General features: G+C 42.0%; 1 protein-coding gene across 4 annotated transcripts in view; it reads left to right on the top strand.

Moving 5' to 3' along the window:
* Positions 1-1,411: 1,411 nt before the first annotated feature.
* LOC311050298 (acetylcholinesterase-like) overlaps positions 1,412-19,980 on the top strand; it is a 35,547-nt gene continuing 16,978 nt past the window's right edge. Inside the window, exons 1-3 of one of the 4 annotated variants that reach the window (XM_084064306.1) lie at positions 1,412-1,498; positions 9,273-9,580; positions 10,012-10,240. In XM_084064306.1, coding sequence (XP_083920432.1) covers positions 9,292-9,580; positions 10,012-10,240 — 518 coding nt within the window. In that variant the 5' untranslated portion in view covers positions 1,412-1,498; positions 9,273-9,291. Of the gene's footprint in view, positions 1,499-5,527; positions 5,602-9,272; positions 9,581-10,011; positions 10,241-19,980 lie in introns of those variants that run through there. The other 3 variants (XM_084064307.1, XM_084064308.1, XM_084064309.1) reach the window with 3 other exon arrangements.

The raw sequence follows: 19,980 nt of genomic DNA, 5'->3' as shown, positions 1-19,980 counted from the left end.
GCCGTTTTCCTTGACCCAAATTAAATTGTGAAAAACAAACTGGACTGGCAATAATTTAATGTTTATCAAATTACTGTCCATTCAGATTAATTCGTATTCTCATGACAAGTTTTGCCCTATGTCTCAATGTCACAGCTCTTACGCCTCTGGCTGTTACTTGAAGGGGCCAGATTGTGTGATTAGTTTTCCGGTTCAGGTTAAAAACTAGGCTACACAAGGGCAAAAACATGACACAATGACCTTTAGCCTTGTAGTAATGCAGCTGCGGCTAATATAATTATAATGGGTGTGTTAGATGTAGGTGTGCAAATAATGTTGACTACTTTCTATGTTTCCACTATTGGCATACTCATGGCTCAGGGCACACTAATAATATAACACACCCATTAGCAATTTGATCAGCTGCAGCTGTTGCTTGGCTTAGTAGCCTACAGTGTACTGTATTCATTCAACAATGATACTTGATTACAATCACTGGTTTGTAGGAGGATGTCGGCCGATTGGGCTAATGTTAGGCCAATGGTGTGTATTGGGGGAAAGAATAGAGAAATTAACTAATGCTTCTGTGTTTTAGTTCCCCTGTAAAAAAGAAAAGAAAAGAGGTGACCTGCACTCTGAAGAGCACACTTTTCTAGTTTTGTATTTATTTATTCCACAGTGTAAATCTGTGTGTTGTGGTATAAAATGACATGAAAACATTTTTATTTTTTTAATATATATTATTATATATATTGTATTTAAAATACAGAAAATACAAGATCTTAAGGTGTCTTGATTACATTCATGTTTCCATCCCAGTTAAAATACAAAAGAGTATTTCAAATACTAATTTAAATACATGTAGGCCTATTTAAAATACTGCCTATCTCTAGCTATGGACCAGAGCTAACAGTAGCCTATGTCCTGTTGACCACATGCACCTGTCATTAGGCCTGTCACAATTATTAAATAATCGTCTAATCGCAATTATTTAAGATAATCTCAATTATTTTTGGCATAATCATTATAATCGTTTCGATGTTGAAAAATGTTCACACATTTTGAAATGTTAAAAAACTAAATATTAAAATAGCAGATCTACAAGCTTACAACGTCACTTTGTGACGCGTTGTAAGCTTGTTTATCAGCTTGTATTTGAACATGTACAAATTATTAAATGTCAATAATGTCTTTGTATATCCAAGTTATTTGTTATATCTACCCAGTGCAATTTGTGATTGTGAAGGTTAAAAACCAAACAGAAATATAAATTGTATTCATATGTTCCTATGTCCAATGCCAAAAACAGAAGTTAATCAAATCTGTGTCACTTTTGAATCTATACTCTGTCATACACAGTGTCGCTCGCCAAAAATAGCCGATCTACAGTATATCAGTGAATTTGTCATAGATGGGAGTAGGCTTGGAGGATCAGGGGGTGGCAGGAGACACTGTCACATCGTCACTTATTGTCCACATGCCACCCTGTTCATATTCCTCACACAACGTGACAGAGAAGGTAAGTCAGTGGGTTTCTTCTCATCTCTTGCCTCCACAACAATGTATCCTTAAAGATGTTTGTTACAGTTGGCTGATTCAGTGGTGTTAAGTAACTAAGTACATTTACTCAAGTACTGTACTTAAGTACAATTTTGGAGTATTGTTTTTACTTTACTGCAGTAGTACATGCAGTAAAGGAATTTATTTTCTTAGCCCGTATCCCCATCTGCCCTTTTCAAATCTGTGTCAGCTTGTAATCTATACTATGTTGTACATGGTGTCGCTCGTCGAAAACAGCCGATCTAACAGTCTCATTGTCATCAGTGGTGGAAAGTAACTAAGTACATTTACTCAAGTACTGTACTTAAGTACACTTTTCAGGAATTCTTTACTTTACTGGAGTGTTTCCAATTTTCAGTACTTTTACTTCTACTCCACTAACATCTCAGAGGCAAATATACTACTCCCACTACAATTATGCAAAAACATTAGTTACTAATTACTTTGTAGATGTTGATTATTACAAAACATACAGCAACCACTTCAGCCCTATACATTTCGGCCATTTGAAAATAGCAGATCTAACCTCACAATGGTGCGACACATTGTGAGCTTGTAGATTGGCTATTCTCAAATAGCCTATAAAATAGAGCAAAAGTGGTTAATGTATGTTTTATAATATAATAATTTATATCTGCAAAGTAACTAAATAAAGTTTTTAAATAACTGTACGAGTAAAAAGTACAATATTTGCCTCTGAGATGTAGGCTTGTGGAGTAGAAGTATAAGTATGGAAAATGGGAAATACTCAAAATTAAGTACAGTACTTGAGTAAATGTACTTAGTTACACCATTGGTCTTAATCTTGTAACGTTGTGCCAGTGCGTTAAACTGGAGGCGTGTTGCCATGTCGTTTAATTGTTTTACATTATAGAACGCGAGCGTGGATGAGCTCTATTATTTAATCAGGCAGTTATGTTTTTATAGCTGCGCATGGCCTTAATATGTTCCCAACAAAGTGATCAGGAACAACCAACCCCATTGGGGGGGGTTGATTATTCCCATCTATATGGGTCAGTTGTTCCGCTATTCTAAATGTCACGGTGAATTATTTATGAAAAATTCTAACTCACAGCAAGTCTTCAGAGACATGTTTTCTTTAACTTAATGTATTATTTTATTCTAAATCTTATTACTTGATATGGAAGAAAAAGGGGAAGGGAGAGGGAGTCCCGCACACTGTCAAGTTTCAAGCGACCGAAACGTTGCATCTCACAGTAAATGTGATTCCAGACGGTGCGTTTTAACAGCGGGCAACTCTCGGGCGATGCCGGGCAACATCGCCCAAAAGATAATGAAAGTCTATGAAAGATGGATTTTCTTTATCTTTTTGGACGATGTCGCCCAGTATCGCCCGCTGTTAAAACGCACCGTAAGTGAAGACAGGGTGCGGAACACCCTCTCCTTTCCCCGTTTTCTTCCATATTCAGCATTCATACTCAGACGTACCAGTCTGTTCGTAGTTGTGCAAAAGGACATTATCCTATAAACCTTATTACTTAAAATCACGTTGAAAGCAGGTGTGAATTTCCCTGTCACTTCCTTGTTGTCTGAGAGGCACAACCGAACCACAACCTACCCCCCTGACAACGTTTTTTTTAAAACATAATAATAGGTCTTGCTTTTTGATAGTGACAGTCAAAGCTTACATGTGATGATAGGACAGATAGATGATTCAAATTAGGTATATTGTGACTGTTAGAGGACTAAATTCAAATCACTATAGATGTGCTTTTGGTCTGCATCTTGAAGAGGTGATCAGGAAAGAAAGTGAAATCAGCTTTGCACATGTTTGCAGCCGTGATGACCCGGAAAGGGGAGTTCCAAAGAGGTCAGAAAACTGATTGACAGCATTTGATTTGACATTGTATTGGCTTAAATGGAGAATAACTATACTGACCCCGCAGCACAACGTACCCGCCCTCCCCTACTGTTATTTGATTGCAATCACTGGTTTGTAGGATGATTGGGCTACTGTGACATTAAAGGGTGTGCAGTGCTGCCAATGGTGTGTATTGTTTTTTTTTTTTAGAAATTAAGTAATGCTTCTGTGTTGCATATAAGTTACTAGAGTTTCGGGGGGCTACGCCCCCCTCAACCCCAGCCGCGCACGGGGCCCAGCGTGGCCGCGTGTATATTGGGGTACTCAAATTGCTGGAGTAAAACTGTGGAAAAGTTAAAAAAAAAAAAAAAAAAAATTGAAAAAAAAATATTTTTGATGTTTGAGGGGGACCCCCGCGGACCCCCTGCTGGTCGACGGACCCCCTGTGGAGTGTTGGGCCGCGCGGGGACCCCCCTGGAACATGGCGGACCCCTTCGGTGTTTTTTTTTTTTTCATGAAGGTGGTTGCTTGTTTCTGGCGCTTGTTTTTAGAGAACCTGGCATGCCAACGACTTGGCAAGCCGACTTGTTTGTTTTTGTGTTTGGGATGAACATGGCACGTGAAGGACGGACATAGTGTGATCGAGACATGAGTGAAGTGAAAGTAACGGCCTGGGTGGAACAAAGGAGGTACGTAAGAAGGGGGGGGGGGGGGGGGGGGTTGAAGCAAAGGAGCTGCGTGTGTGTTGGTGTGGAGGAGATGGGCAGAGTGCAATGGTGGCGCATGCACGTTACACCAGAAATGGTGCCTGGAGAAAATGGTGACCAAAAAAAAAGTTTTGAAAAAAAGGAAAAAACCCCCGCAGCGGCTGGCTGCTGTTGTGGTGATGAGGTGGTGCGCACGGTAAACGGTACGAAGCTGCCTCCCCTTCCGTTTTGTCCGACATTTGGTGAGTAGAATTAATTATGTTGCGCGGTGGAAAAGGTGTACTGAGCAGTGAGATGTCCCCTACGCGAGGCGTAAATTCAGCGCGGCCGCCGTGGCGAGTCAGTTGCCGACATGTGGTCTGGCGGTGCGTTGTTTATTCGATAACAGAGCTGTGGGGTGTGGACACCGAGGGTGCGGAAGTCGGTCGCCATTTATATAGTTAGATAGTTCCCCTGTAAAAAAAAAAAAAAAGAGACAGAAAAAGATTAATGATAGAGTACATGTATAATGCAATGGCTATTTTAACCAGCTGTTCCTTAGTTGGGAGTGAGAATGTGTTGGCTGTTCGTATCAGAAATACAACACTCCAGGGTCCCTAGCTGGCATATCTTTTCAAACGGGGGTAAGCGGGCTAATAAGTGTCAATTTGGGGATCCTTGACATGAAAAGGTTTGAGAACCACTTCTGTTGACCACATGCACCTGTCGTCCAGATATATCTGTATACCTCCTGCCTGTGTCCAAGGAATTTCTTTTCTTAGCCTGTATCCCCATCTGTCAAATCTGTGTCAGCAGATCTACAGTCTCATTGTCATCAGTGGTGGAAAGTAACTAAGTACATTTACTCAAGTGCTGTACTTAAATACACTTTTCAGGATTTCTACTTCAGCCTACTGGAGTGTTTCCAATTTTCAGTAGCCTACTTTTATTTCTACTCCACTACATCTCAGAGGCAAATATTGTACTTTTACTCCACTACAATTATTTGAAAACATTATACTAATTACTTTGTAGATTTTGATTATGATTACATAACATACATTAACCACTTCAGCCCTATATATTCCGGCCATTTGAAAATAGCCGATCTACAAGCTTCAATGCTTCATGATGCATGCATTGTGAGCTTGTAGGCTCTTTTCAAAATATGTGTAGGCTATATTTTATAGCCTACATTTGAAAACTTGTGAAATGGGACATTCTGCATAATGAGTAGGCTACTTTCTACTTTTGGTACTCTAAGTATATTTTGATACCAATTAATACTTTTGTACTTTTACTCAAGTACATTTTGGATTCCGGACTTTTACTTGCAACAGCATTTACATTGCAGTATTGACACTTTTACTTAAGTAAAACATTTGAGTAGCCTACTTTTTCCACCACTGATTGTCATAGATGGGAGTAGGCTTGGAGTAGGCTATAAGAGGGTTGCAGAGACACCCTGCTGCCTGGGTTGCAGAGACACCCTGCTGCCTGCCACCCTGTTAGAACGTTGCTCTCCCTCACTCCTCACACAACGTGACAGTGAAGGTAAGGGGTCATTGCTGGGTCATTGCTGGGTTTCTTTTCATTGTTGCTTCCATACTTAATGTATATAGGCTATTAATTAAGATGATTGCCTGCATCAGGACGCATTGTGAGCTTGTAGATCGGCTATTTTCAAATGTACTTAGTTACTTTACACCACTGCACTGGATGATTGTTACAGTTATGAAAGGTTGTTCCATCATGCTTTCACGCAGCTCTGTGCGCGCCGCGCTCTGCTGCGCTCATAATTAAAACTCTCCAAGTGCGTCTTCTTAATCCTGTAAGGCACTCACCAGCACCCAAGCTAGTGAAAACAGCAGATCTGCAAGCTCGAGCTTGTAGAACGGCTATTTTCACTACTTCTTAAACATTTGTTTTCTAATTTAGGTCTTTGATTATTTATTTTTTAATTCATGAAGTTATTTTGGAAAAAAACGTTGAATTTGTTTTTAATTCATAAAAAAGTTAGCATTTATTTGGATTAAAAACAAATGTTTTGAAATAATAATTATTAAAAAAAAAAAAAACTGTTAAAGGGATCTTTACTCGTGACCCATACAAATGTGTCCGCGACCCACAAATTGGTCCCGATCCCAGTGTTTGAACCAGTGCTGTGTGTAACGTTGTGCCAGTGGAGCGTTAAGCCGGAGGCTTGTTGCCATGCCTTTTAATTGTTTTAAATTATAAACGCGAGCGTGGATGAGCTCTATTTAATCAGGCTGTGATGTTTTATTTTATAGCCGCGCGTGGCCTTAATATGTTCCCAACGAAGATAGGATTACAATAAGAAGCTTCAGAGAGTGGAAAGTTTACCGAGAGGACCAACAAGCAGTCAGTGGTGGAAGTTTTTTTTTTTTTTTTTTTTACTTAAGTAAAAGTAGGCTATCAATACTGCAATGTAGAAATACTCTGTTACAAGAAAACGTCCGGAATTCAAAATTAACTTGAGTAAAAGTACAAAAGTAGGCTATTTCATGATTTATGACTGTCATCTGCTTGACTCACCACGCACATGCATCTAAGTAAGCAAGCATATTGTTATCCGTGATACGATGACCATCAAGTACTTTGTCAGAGAAATTGATTGAAAGTCGACATTAATCATGACAGTTTTGGTATCAAAATGTACTTAAAGTACCGAAAGTAGAAGTACTCACTATGCAGAATGTCCCATTTCACACGTTTTCACATGTATCAAATGTTTAAAAATCCTTTGAAAATAGCAGATCTATGCAATGCATTGTGAGCTTGTAGGTCGGCTATTTTCAAATGCCCGAAATGTATATAGGGCTGAAGTGGCTAATGTATGTTTTGTAATAATAATCAAGTAACTAGTAACTAAAGTGTTCAAATAATTGTAATGGAAAAGTACAATATTTGCCTCTGAGATGTAGTGGAGTAGAAGTAAAAGTAGTGACAGTTGGAAATACTCCAGTAAAGTAAAAGTACATTCAAATTGTACTTAAGTACAGTACTTGAGTAAATGTACTTAGTTACTTTACACCACTGCAAGCAGTCCATTCCTGTAAACAAGGATGTTGCACTTTGTGCTCTGATATGTGATTGTGAGGTAATGTGAACTCTTGTTGCATAGACAGATGTCAATGTTATGGCCAGGGCACCTGTCAGGTGCATAGAATAAACATTATGTCTGGGAAATTATTAATTTTAGTCATTTTGAGAACATGGTAAAATTGTTATTAAAAATGCACTTTTTTGCATCACTAAACACTAAATTAGACACAAAGTTAAAGTTGAATGTGTTTTGTATTGTTCAGTTACACATGCAGTGTTGTTCTACTGTGTGTGTGTGTGTGTGTGTGTGTGTGTGTGTGTGTGTGTGTGTGTGTGTGTGTGTGTGTGTGTGTGTGTGTGTGTGTCGTAACTGCCGTCGTCAATGCAGGGAAGAAAGGTTACTAATATGGATGTTACCAGATTGCTGTTTGCAATGTGCCTCATTGCGGTGATAAAGTTGGCCTTTAAAGCTGCTTTACCAACTGGTAGAATATATCAACAAAGGTGGCAGGTGTTCGACCCCACGCCAGCACATCCAGCGGGGAGAGAGAGCACCTGGACAACGTTTTCAGACTATGTCCGACCACTTACACCAGAGGAGTGGATCCTCTTTCAAAACGAGGAGAGAAACTGGCTTTTATTCCTTTTGCAAATCACTCACTGTCCCATTCTGTCCTCTCAAATAACACTATTGGTGAGGACATTCTAATTTTCACCATTAAAGCACGTCTACAAGTGCTGCCGACCAAGTTTAACTTGGCAACCTGGTATCCATCACAACATGACCCACACTGTATTCTACACCCAGTACCACATGACAAAGAGACAGTCGCACACATCTTAAATGGCTGCAGCCACTATAAAGGACTGTACATTGCCAGACATGATCGTCTGGTGGATCTGGTCTCAGACAGAATCAGAGAAGTACAGGAAAGGACAACAAAAATGTATAAACACAGTACTGTAAAACTAGACTGGTTTGATCACAATGACACACATGTCAATTCACTGCAAGATATTCCAAATACCCCAGATATTGTGTTCATTAATGAAATGAGAAAAAACGTTACTATCTTCGAAATAGGCTGCCCATTTGATTTGTATATGGACATTTGTTTTACATCCAAACGTATGAAATATCAACCTTTGATGGAACGTATTATGGCCTTGGGATATAACTGTCAACTTATTGTCCTTGTGTTTGGGAGTCTGGGCCACGTCCACAAACTTGTGCTCCGTGGCATGCAATTAGGTGGATTGCAAAAGACAAATGCAAAAAAGTTGGCTAAATACTGTTCTGTCTCAGCTATTATGGGCAGTCTGTCTATCTGGAGAAGGCGATGTTTCATTTACCCTTGAGTGGCAAAAAACAAACAAAACAACTGTTGAATCTCTGTATATAGTATGTCATCAATTCGTTATCTTTTTTTTTCCTCTGTGTGTTAAGCATGTGCAGCAGTTGTATCTGGTTTGCCCGTATAATGTGACCTTCTTCTGATCAATGTTTGGATCTATCATGTATTGCGCTTTTTGTGCAGATCCAAATAAAAGAATTCAAATGTGTGTGTGTGTGTGTGTGTGTGTGTGTGTGTGTGTGTGTCTGTGTGTGTGTGTGTGTGTGTGTGTGTGTGTGTGTGTGTGTGTGTGTGTGTGTGTGTGTGTGTGAGTGTGTGTGTGTGTGTGTGTGTGTGTGTGTGTGTGTGTGTGTGTGTGTGTGTGTGTGAGTGAGTGAGTGAGTACACATATTTAGAATTGGGTTCTAGTGCGTCACATGTAACTTCAAGTGGGAACATAAGTGAGAGAGGAATGATAAAACTGTCATGATGCAACTGTTCCTTTTGTACTGCACTGGGTTGCTTCAGCATGTGTACAGTATTATGTTACACCATGTTTAACACAAAGCACCTGTTCTCTAAATATATCCGGAAACCTCCAAGCCATCCACGTCTGCTTTTTTAAATCAGTGTGTCAGTCTTACACTTCACCACATACTTAGTAAAACAGACCTCAATTGCACTGTACCTACTTTGTGCGTTCTTTTTCAATTTACACCAAATCTTGTCCCCAAAAACAGAATGGGGATGCTGGGGTTCATGTGGTTCATGTAGTTAATTATACCGTCGTAAACCAGACTTTTGTCTGTGTGTGCTTCCTTCCAGCAGGCTCCAATCATCCCACATGGCCATTTTAGTATACATCCAGTTTCTCCTCTTCCTCGGCTCTTTGGTAGCTACTCAGAACGACCTCGTGGTCAAGACACCTAACGGAAGGGTCAGAGGTAAACTGGTCTCCACGCCGGGAGCAGGACGAGGCGCCGTCAGGGCGTTCCTGGGGATTCCATATGGAAAAGCCCCAGTGGGTGAACTGAGATTCCGCACTCCTGAACCAGCAGGAGGGTGGGAGGGGGTCAAAGAAGCCACGAAGTTCCCAAATACCTGTTACCAGCTTCCGGATACTTATTTTCCAGGTACAAGACAAGAAACATGCATTCATGGCTATATAGTACTTCTGAACATAAACACACAAATGGGCTAGATACACTCTAGGACGTTTTTCTGTATGTGTCCCTACTGAAATAAAGGATCGTGTTGCATTATGTACATTCACGCATGTAAGCACACACGCACACACGCACACAGGCACACACCCACCCGCACGCACGCACGCACGCACGCGCACTCTAGAGCTTTGTAAGTAAATATATTTTAAATGTATGTTTATATTTATCTCCTTATTTGCTGCTGGATCATGCAACGTTGCTTTATTTTCTACTGCATGGTATGTCATTGCTAGTCATTGCTAAATACACACAGTCAGTCAGTCAGGCAGTCAGTCAATCAATCAATCAATTAGCTCAACTGTCTTATTCCAGCTTGTTAATTTGTTTATTGTTCCCAGGGCACAGTGGGGCAGAGATGTGGAACCCCAATACCCCCCTGAGTGAGGACTGTCTCTACCTCAATGTCTGGTCACCACAAGTCAACCACACCATGGCCTCCCCACCGGCTCCTGTACTGGTCTGGATCTATGGAGGTGGGTTCAGCACAGGAACTGCCTCTCTGGATGTATATGACGGTCGCTTCCTGAGCCAGTCAGAAGGTGTGATTGTGGTGTCAATGAATTACAGGTAAGGCTATGTAATCAAAGTATAGTGTACAGTATGCCCTGCTCCTCTCTCTCTCTCTCTCTCTCTCTCTCTCTCTCTCTCTCTCTCTCTCTCTCTCTCTCTCTCTCTCTCTCTCTCTCTCTCTCTCCCTCTCTCTCCCTCTCTCTCTCTCTCCATATGTGTATTTACAGTAGTAGTACCAGTCATAAGTTTAGACACACCTACTCTGTAAGTGAGTATCCTCAATGGTTAGGCACTGGCAAAAACTAGTCAAGGAGTCGAGAGTATTTTGTAGGTTTTTGTTTTGTTTATCGTTAGCAGGCCTACGGGATACAAGCTTCTCCAATCAAACATTTCTTACAAGGAATATATATGCATTTCACTTCAAACAAGCATGATTATCTATGCATGCCATGTCTAACAAGAAGCTGTATGTTCATATTATGGTCAGTAGTAAAATCAAAGTACCCATCATCACATGTGGTAATCATAAAGGCACACAGCATCCTTTGTGGTGTGGTCATCCGCAACATACATGGGCCTTTACTCCTACTTGCCTGATGATGTGCGTGTATTTTTTTATTTGATTCGATTTATTTGAAAAGCAATAAAAACACAGTTCGAGGATGACACAATAAAGTCCTGAGACTTATTTCCATTGTGGTCCTTTCACAGTTAACAGTTATGTTAAAAAATACATTACAATACAAAACAAAACACATGACAGTAACATATACAGTACATACATGTAGTATAGTAGACTGAGAGAACGAGAGCAATCCATGGTCTCGAAGGGCGGATCCAAACCCAGGCGCCCGGAGCAGGCGCGTCCTCCGATTGCTTCACCAATCTATGTCCCCGCCTCCCCCCCCTCCCCCCTCCCCCCCCCCCGGTCTGTGCACGGAGCAGGCTGACGTCACCAAATTTAGAGCGACGCCCCTCTGCACTCTGAATGGTTAGGAGATAACAAGCTTCAAAGACCATCGTTCCTGCATCGTTCCCCCAGACTTTTTTCTTTTGTAACAAAAAAAAATGGCTGGGTTTCCGAGGCTAGTAGTATAGTGACTGAGCGTCAGATGACATCGCTGCAATACTAACACATGTACTGTAGCTCCTCTCACAACATTGAAGACACAGGTCGGGTTCTTTATAAACGGGCATTTATTGCTTCAGGCATTCTCCTCATCCCTCAGTCATGCCGTGAGAACTATGTTCACACAAAAAATAATAAGCATACAATCAATAACTTGCATAGTAAATAACAACGTGTAGCCCAAAGCATACATAAATGAAAATACAATGACCTGTAGAAGTGCGCAACGCGCACGTTAACCACAACGGTAACATCAAAACAAGATCAAACATAAAATACCTCGTTGGCCGCTTGTTGTGGAAAAGAGGTTCTTCGTTGTTGGGTTGCTTAATGTCCTTAGAATGTTTTGACCGTCTGTCTATGCTTTCAGACGTCTTTTAATAACTTTAGCAGCATGAAATCACAAACTGCAAGTTTTACAGAGCTTAGTCGACCAGGTTTGTTTGCACCACCTGTCAGTAATGACATGCAATCAATGCATCAATCAGTAATGGTCCGGTGTGTGCTGCTGACAGACAGGGAACTTTTGTTCCGCCCCAGAACTTTTAATCACATTATGTTTTTACATTTTTAACCTTACATGAAATCAATTATGACCCAAAACATTTATTTATATCATGAAATTAGGAATTATGCTTTATGAACTTAATGACCATTCATTTTCTGTATTTAGCAATTTTAGTATTTTTATAGTTTGTAATTTAATAGCAACACTTACACTCCCACCAAATCACTCATTTGAAATGTGAGATTTCTTGCAACCAAAATTATGAAAAACAAATTAAAAGTTTCGACCTAGAGTGAGTGACCTTATGTACATGTATGTAACTTGTATGTATGTGACTTAGTTGGCCTCAAGTAATGTTACTACTTTATGAATCGGCCTTTCAAGGTGACTTGGTTTAGTGTGTGATTTGCCTTTATCAAGTGTAGTGCTGCTGACCAGTAGTTTTAGTTTTCGCACCAAGCCGTCTGCACTCGGGTAGGCTTCTACAACCCTGGCGAGCTTCCACTCGTTTCTTGGTGAACTGTCATCTTGTACAATAACGATGTCATCTACTTGTGAATTTCGTTTAGTTTTTTGCCATTTCTGTCGTTGTTGGAGGTTTAGCAAATATTCCCTTCTCCATCTTTGCCAGAACTCATTGGCTAGGAACTGCACTCTCTTCCATCTCTTGTTCAGATAGAGGTCTTCTTTGCAGAACTGTCCAGGAGGGGGTAGAATAACTGATGACTTCATGGTTAATATGTGGTTGGGAGTTAGAGGTTCTGGACCGGTAGGATCATGGAGATGTTCGACACTTAGTGGCCTACTGTTGATTATGGCCATTGTTTCATAAAGAAATGTCCTCAGAGTTGCAGTGTCAAGTCTACTTGCAGACTTGTCAAGCATAACAGTCAGGATGCTTCGAATCGTTCTAATTTGGCGCTCCCAAACTCCACCCATATGGCTCGCTGATGGGACATTCATTACGAATTCACAACCGATTGCTCGTTGACGTTCTTGATCCATTCCCTTAAGCAGCTCAGAAAACACTCTCCTTGCACCCATGAAGTTTGTTCCCTGGTCACATCTTAGTTGTCGTACAGGCCCTCTGATGGCTATGAATGTTCTAAGCGCATTCATAAAGGCGTCTGTTGTCATGTCATCTAGTGTTTCTATATGTACTGCTCTGGAGCATAAGCAGGTAAACAACAGTCCATATCGTTTTAACTCCTTTCTTCCTTCCTTTACGATGAAGGGGCCGAAACAGTCAATACCACAGTAAGTAAAGGGAGGGGACGTCTCGGTTCTCTCTTCTGGCAGATTTGCCATTTGTTGAATCTCGGTAGTTCTTCTGAATCTCCTACATGTCACACACTTGTAGATGTGCGAGGAAACCATATTTCCACATCCTAAGATCCATACTCCGTTTGCACGCAGCTCGTTCATGGTCATGCCTCTTCCTTGATGAAGTACACGCTCATGATAATGTTTGACGAGCAGGGCTGACACATGAGACTTCTTCGGTAGTATTGCTGGATGTTTTATGTCATGGTGCAAGGCTGATTGGGATAGCCTTCCTCCCACCCTGAGCACATCATTTTTGTCCAGGAAGGCGTTCAATTGATGCAACTTGTTGTGCTTATTCAAGGTGCCTTCTTTCTGGAGCTTGATCTTCTGGATATCTTCGGCGAAAGCTTCCTCTTGCACCAGCTTGATAATCAGGATTTCCGCATCCTTCCTTTCTTCAAGGCTAGTTGTGTCGTTCGTTCTTGTTTGAAGTTTCTTGAATTCTCTGACAAATCTCTTGAGCCTGGCAACTGCTCTCACAGCTCTAGACCAGTCAGAACATTTTGTGAATCGATTCACAATTGGACTCATTTCCTTCGTGTTGACCGCATGAACATAGACCTTACAAAGCTCAGGGTCGGTCATTTCTACTTCTCCCACCATCTCCTCTTCGAGTGGAAGATTCGGTTCCCAAAGAAAGTCAGGTCCTTTCAACCAGTTGGACTCTTTCAGCTGAATTGCACTTAGTCCTCTTGAGGCGTGGTCGGCCGGGTTATTTTCGGAGCTGACGTGTCGCCATTGTTCAGGACTTGTGCTAGACCTTATACGTTGGATGCGGTTGGCTACAAACGTGTGAAACCGCTTGGCATCATTGCTCACGTAGCCAAGGACCACCTTTGAGTCAGTCCAGTAATATTCTTGTAGGTTTTCAATCTCGAGCTCCATCTTGACGACTTCAGAAATGCGGACTGAAGTCACAGCTGACGACAATTCAAGCCTTGGAATAGTGGTTAGTTTGGTAGGGGCTACTCTTGCCTTCCCCATTACAAGTGAACAACTAATCTGTCCTGTTTCACTTATCGCTCTGAGATACGAACATGCACCATAGCCATTGGAACTTGCATCCGCGAAGTTGTGCAGCTCATATCGCAATACCTCTCCAAAGCTTAATGGAAGGTATGGTCTTGGAATCTTTATTGCTGCCAAGCGAGGTAGGTCTTTGAGCCAAGACTCCCACCTTGGCAGAATGTGTTCAGGGAGATCTTCATCCCAGCTCACTTTGTCTCTGCATAGCGTCTGAAGGATCTGTTTGCCAACTAGAATAAAAGGGGCCACAAACCCTAGTGGATCATAGACAGAGGCAACGGTTGAGAGAACCCCTCTCCTTGTCAGTGGATTTTCCTTCACTGTGACTCTGAATTGGAATTCATCCACATCGATGCACCACTGTACTCCAAGTGCTCTCTCGATGTGAAGTTCTCCTAAGGCCATGTCTAGATCTTTGGTTTGGGCACATTCTTCGGGTGGTATTGCGCCAATCACTTCTTTGGAATTGGACACAAACTTATGTAGCCGAAGGTTTCCTGTTTTGCACAAGGCTCTTGATTCTTCCACAAGACGTATGCCTTCATCAGACGTCTTTACGCTTGTTAGGCCATCGTCTACATAAAAACTTCTTTGAATGAACTTGATGGACTCTTCGCTGAATGTTCCATGACCCTGTGATGCCAGATGTTTGAGGCCAAAGTTGGAGCAGCCAGGGGATGAAGCTGCCCCAAACAGGTGAACTCGCATTCTGTACACGGAGGGCTTGGCGTTCAGGTCTCCTTTATCCCACCAGAGGAACCTTAGGTAGTCTTGGTGTTCCTTTGCAACGTGGAACTGATGGAACATCTTTTCGACATCACACATTATGGCTATTGGGCCTTTCCTAAATCGACATAGTACTCCAACTAATCCATTAGTTAGGTCCGGTCCTGTCAAGAGGTGATCATTTAGAGAGGTTTCTTGAAAGCGGGCTGAACAGTCGAAAACCACACGGATTTTCCCGGGTTTGTGGGGGTGATAAACTCCGTGGTGCGGGATGTACCATGCTGGATGGTTATCGAGTTCAGGCTGTGGGACCTTCTCGGCATCTCCTCTTGTTATTATGTCATTCATAAAATGGACGTAATCCTTGCAATACTGCTCGTTCCTCCTCAGTCGTCGTTCTAAGGAGGCGAGCCTATGAACTGCACATTGCTTATTGTTAGGGAGATTAGGCTTATCTGTCTTGAAAGGAAGTGGAAGTTCGTAGTGGCCGTCTTCCTTCTGTCTTATGCTTTCTTTCACCTTGGACAGGAAGAGAAGGTCTTCTTGAGAAACTGGGTTATTATCTGCAGTGTGATCAGTAAAGTCGAATTCCAAAGCTTTGATTATATCTGTTGGATTAATCTCCTTGACTTGCGTTTTGCACACGAAGCGTACTTTGTCTTTCAGCTCAACTGATGGCTGTACAGCAGGAATTACTTGTCGCATTATAATTCTGTGACTGATTCCAATTGAGTCACTGTAGTCGCTTACTGGGTCCGAGTGGCCAACAATACTCCAGCCGAGATCAGTCCGCTGTGCATACGGATGATTTTCTTCACTGGACAGGACCTCTCTTGGAAGAAGGGCCTGTTGACAGTCATAGCCAATCAGTAAGCCTATTTCACACTCCAACGGTGGTGGAATCTTGTCAGCCAGTTGTTCCAGATGAGGCCATTTTAGAGCAGTTTCAGAGGTTGGAATATGCGACCTGTCTCCTGGAATGAACTCTCTGGTGAAAACTGGTGGCAATGAAATTCTCTTCTCTAGGTTATATCCTCTCACTTGAAGGTTTGTCAGTTTCTGACATGGTATAACTGTTGACCTTGTAGACATCGTGGATAGCCGCAATCTGACGTTTTCTTTGTTTGTGTTCAGTTCTTGGGCCACTTCATCAAGGATGAAAGTCGTATCACTCTGTGTGTCTAAGAGCGCATAGACAAGAACTTCTTGATCTGGCTCCTTTATGGACGAGACCCAGACAGGTATGGTGGTTGACGTTTTCGTGTTTGAACCTTCTTGTATGATTCTGTTGGCATGTGCTGTTTCATCCACCTCTTCCGTGTCTGCTCCATCTCTCCTGTTGTTTTCTCCCCTTGGGGTCGTTGACCTTTGTTGTGCCTTGAAATTGTCATCGTGCAAACATGTTGGGTGTTTCTTCTGACAATTTTCGCAGGTGCCCTTATTTTCACACTCCTTTGAGCGATGACCGGTCTCCAAACATCCGAAGCAAAGCTTCTCAGATTGCACAAACTTGACACGATCTTGAACTGTCTTTTCTACAAACTTTCTGCACACAGCAAGGATATGTCCCGATTTTTTGCAGAAGATGCATGACAGGTTGCTGCTCGGTGTTGCGTTTGTGGACAGAACCTTCGCTTGAAAGGGCTGGCTTCGTGGAAATTTTGCTTTGTCACCTTCTCCACCCTTAAGTGCTTGCATAGAGCATATGGGATCACAAGCAAGGTCTGCTTCTTCTGACAAGAAGTTTACAAACTCTTTGAATGGTGGGTACTCATCCTTTGTTTGTCTGGCTTTCATGGCTCTACGGTTCCATCTGGATGCCAACCAGTCTGGTAATTTCCGCAGAAGGTTTTGATTCTCATTATAGTGGTTGAGGATTTCCAGCGTCTTAATGTAGGGCATTGCAGCTTGGCAGCCTTTGAGGAAGTCAGCCAATTCTCTTAGCTCCTGGCCATCTTTAACGCTTATTTTGGCCAAGCATGCAGCTTGTCTGTGAAGGACTTCCCAATCATGAGTAGGTTTCCAAACCGTTCTTCTAACAGCTGCCAGGCTGTGTCGTATGCTTCTTCATTTCCTAGTAGGAAGAAACCTTCAATGGCTTTCTTTGCAGTGCCACCTACGTACTTTCTCAAATAGTACAGTTTCTCTTCCTTTGAAATGTTTTTCTTGTCTATTAATGTTCTGAAAGATACTTGCCATTCTTTGTATTTCAAAGGATCTCCAGTGAATACTGTGGGCTCTGGAGCTGGAAGACGATTAATACTTATGGCTTCTGCTAGCACACTGACGAAATCAAGGGTGTTCTGCTCTTGGGGCAGGGGCGTTGCGCTTGTTGCAGCTTGAGGTAGACCTTGGGGACTTGGGGCTTGACTTGTGACTTGTTGATATTGAGGAATGAATGAGGGGCTTGAGAGGTAGGGAGCTTGCGTCGTAACTGGTAGGGATTGAGGAATGAATGAGGGGTTTGAGAGGTAGGGGGCTTGCGTCGTAACTGGTAGGGATTGAGGAATGAATGAGGGGTTTGAGAGGTAGGGGGCTTGCGTCGTAACTGGTAGGGATTGAGGAATGAATGAGGGGTTTGAGAGGTAGGGGGCTTGCGTCGTAACTGGTAGGGATTGAGGAACGAATGAGGGGTTTGAGAGGTAGGGGGCTTGCGTCGTAACTGGTAGGGATTGAGGAATGAATGAGGGGTTTGAGAGGTAGGGGGCTTGCGTCGTAACTGGTAGGGATTGAGGAATGAATGAGGGGGTTGAGAGGTAGGGGGCTTGCGTCGTAACTGGTAGGGATTGAGGAATGAATGAGGGGGTTGAGAGGTGGGGGGCTTGAGTTGTAACTGGTAAGGATTGAGGAATGAATGAGGGGGTTGAAGTGTGTATGGCTTGTGCTGTAAATGGCGGAGATTGGGGAATGAATGGAGGGCTTGAAATATTGAGGGCGTGTGTTGGGACTGGCAGAGGTTGGTGAGTGGATGGGAGGTCTGGGGTATTGAGAGAATTTCCTTCGGTTAGGTCGTAGACTCTTACTCGAGCTTGTGCAGCATTCAACTTCTTCATTTCTTCTAGACGTTCAATCTTTCGTTGCCTTTCCTTTATCGCTTGTTGTCTGGCCAGCGTCTCGGCCTCCATTGTTTGTTGTCTAGCCAGCTTCTCGGCTTCTAATTGCGCCAGTCGATTCTTTTCTTCAGCCTGTAACCTTAGATTTTCGGCCTCCATTGATTGTTGTCTGGCTAGTTCTTCAGCCTGTAACCTTAGATTTTCGGCCTCCATTGATTGTTGTCTGGCTAGTTCTTCAGCCTGTAACCTTTGATGTTCGGCCTCCATTGATTGTTGTCTGGCTAGTTCTTCAGATTCAAATTGTGCCAGTCGATCCTTTTCTTCAGCTTGTAGCAATAGAAGTTCTCTTGTTTCCCTCTCTTGTTCTTCCAACACTGCCAGAACTTCTTGGGATGCAGCGGCTTCAGCTGCAGCCTCATTTCTTTTGACTGTGTTGCTTGAGCCAGTAGAAGTACAATTTGACTTATGAGACGGTGGCTTTGACCAGGAACTTGTTGAGTCTAGGATTGAACCAGTATCAGGCCATGGATCTTCCTCTTCTTCTGAAGTATGCCCTTGAAGTTTCTTTGTTGCTTTCATAACAATGAATTCTGAAAGAGACACACAGGTGTCTACCTTGCGCCGTATGTCTGGTTCAGGGGTTTGCAGTCGACGTAATTCTTCATAAATGGATGTTACCTCAGAACGGGTGATCTTCACGTTATGAATCAGTACCTTTAATTCTCCTTCGGAGGCATCAACTGACAATGTTTCCTTGCTTATTCTTGCCTGATACCTCCACTTTTCGAAAATCATTCTGTACCGATGTTGTACACCTTTTAGCAATTCTTCTTGAAATTCTCTTCCCTTTTCTGTCGGGGTTCGATTTCTTTCACTTCTTCGTAGTGTTTCCACTTGTTCTGATTCAGTGGCTGTAACCTCAGATAGAGTAGATGCATTGACATCTTCAGTTTCTGTAACCTGGGCTTGAACAGGTGGATTGGCGTTTTCCTGGACGGTTCCGGTGCTTTGGTCAGACATTTTTGAATGAATTTGTATGGCATAGAATGAGTATAGATAATGAACTTAAATTGTCTTAGTAGTGCGTATACTGTGTGTAAATATGTCTTTATGTAACCTGTGTGCACTGTGTAGAGTACTGTATGTGGGAAACTTAGGTAGCCTTAAAGTTAACTTCAATTTAGAACCAAAATTAGAAATAACCTTGGCAAAAATGCAAGAATCAACCTTAAATACAGATACAATATGCTTAGAAATACCTTAAATCACCTATTCTAAAAATAAAGAAATATTTTTACAACAGTGGAGTTGTCCTTTAACCTTGGTTACTCTCATAGAAAACAAAAACAAACAAAAAACAAAACACTTTAGTTCTCCTTTAACCTTCTTATTTTTAGGTGTAAAACCAAATGAGTTGTCTTTTAAACCTTTGTTTTAAATAAACACAAAATTAGCTTGTTACCCTTTAAACTTCTTAAACCATTGTGAAAACACAAAATTAATTATCCTTTAACTTCTTATCATGAAATACAAAATGACTTATACTTTAAACCCTTTGTTTGGTAAAACATAAACTTACAATCTTAATTTCAATTTAAATGTATTTTCCCTTTCTTGTAACCTTATACTAAACCCTGTTCACTTGCTTATGTGACTTTCTTCTTTCTTCTTATTAACCTTATAAATATAACAACTGAAAATACCAGCACATAGAATTATCCCCAAACGTGTAGGCTGAGCTCAATGAGCAGGGTAAATAGATCTGAGTCCTTTTGTTGCAATGTCCAAGTTTAACCACTTCTCAGACCACTTTAACTTGAGGTTTATGGTCAAGAACTTCTTGGCTATGGCTTGAAACGTTGCGCTTTTAACACAGTCTATCACCGTTGCTTGCAGTGGCTATGCCAACACCTACTTTGTGGGCTTGCTTCTCTTAATGCTGGACGTTCGTTGCGTCGCACCCGCAGTGGTCGCGTCGTCATCCGCGGTGGTCTCGTCGTCTCGCCTACCCGTGCTGTGATGAGCAGTC

The sequence above is a fragment of the Gymnoscopelus microlampas genome (assembly GCF_963454915.1).
Source record: "Gymnoscopelus microlampas genome assembly, chromosome: 8".
Lineage (NCBI taxonomy): Eukaryota > Metazoa > Chordata > Actinopteri > Myctophiformes > Myctophidae > Gymnoscopelus > Gymnoscopelus microlampas.
This window is presented reverse-complemented; position numbering and strand designations above follow the sequence as displayed.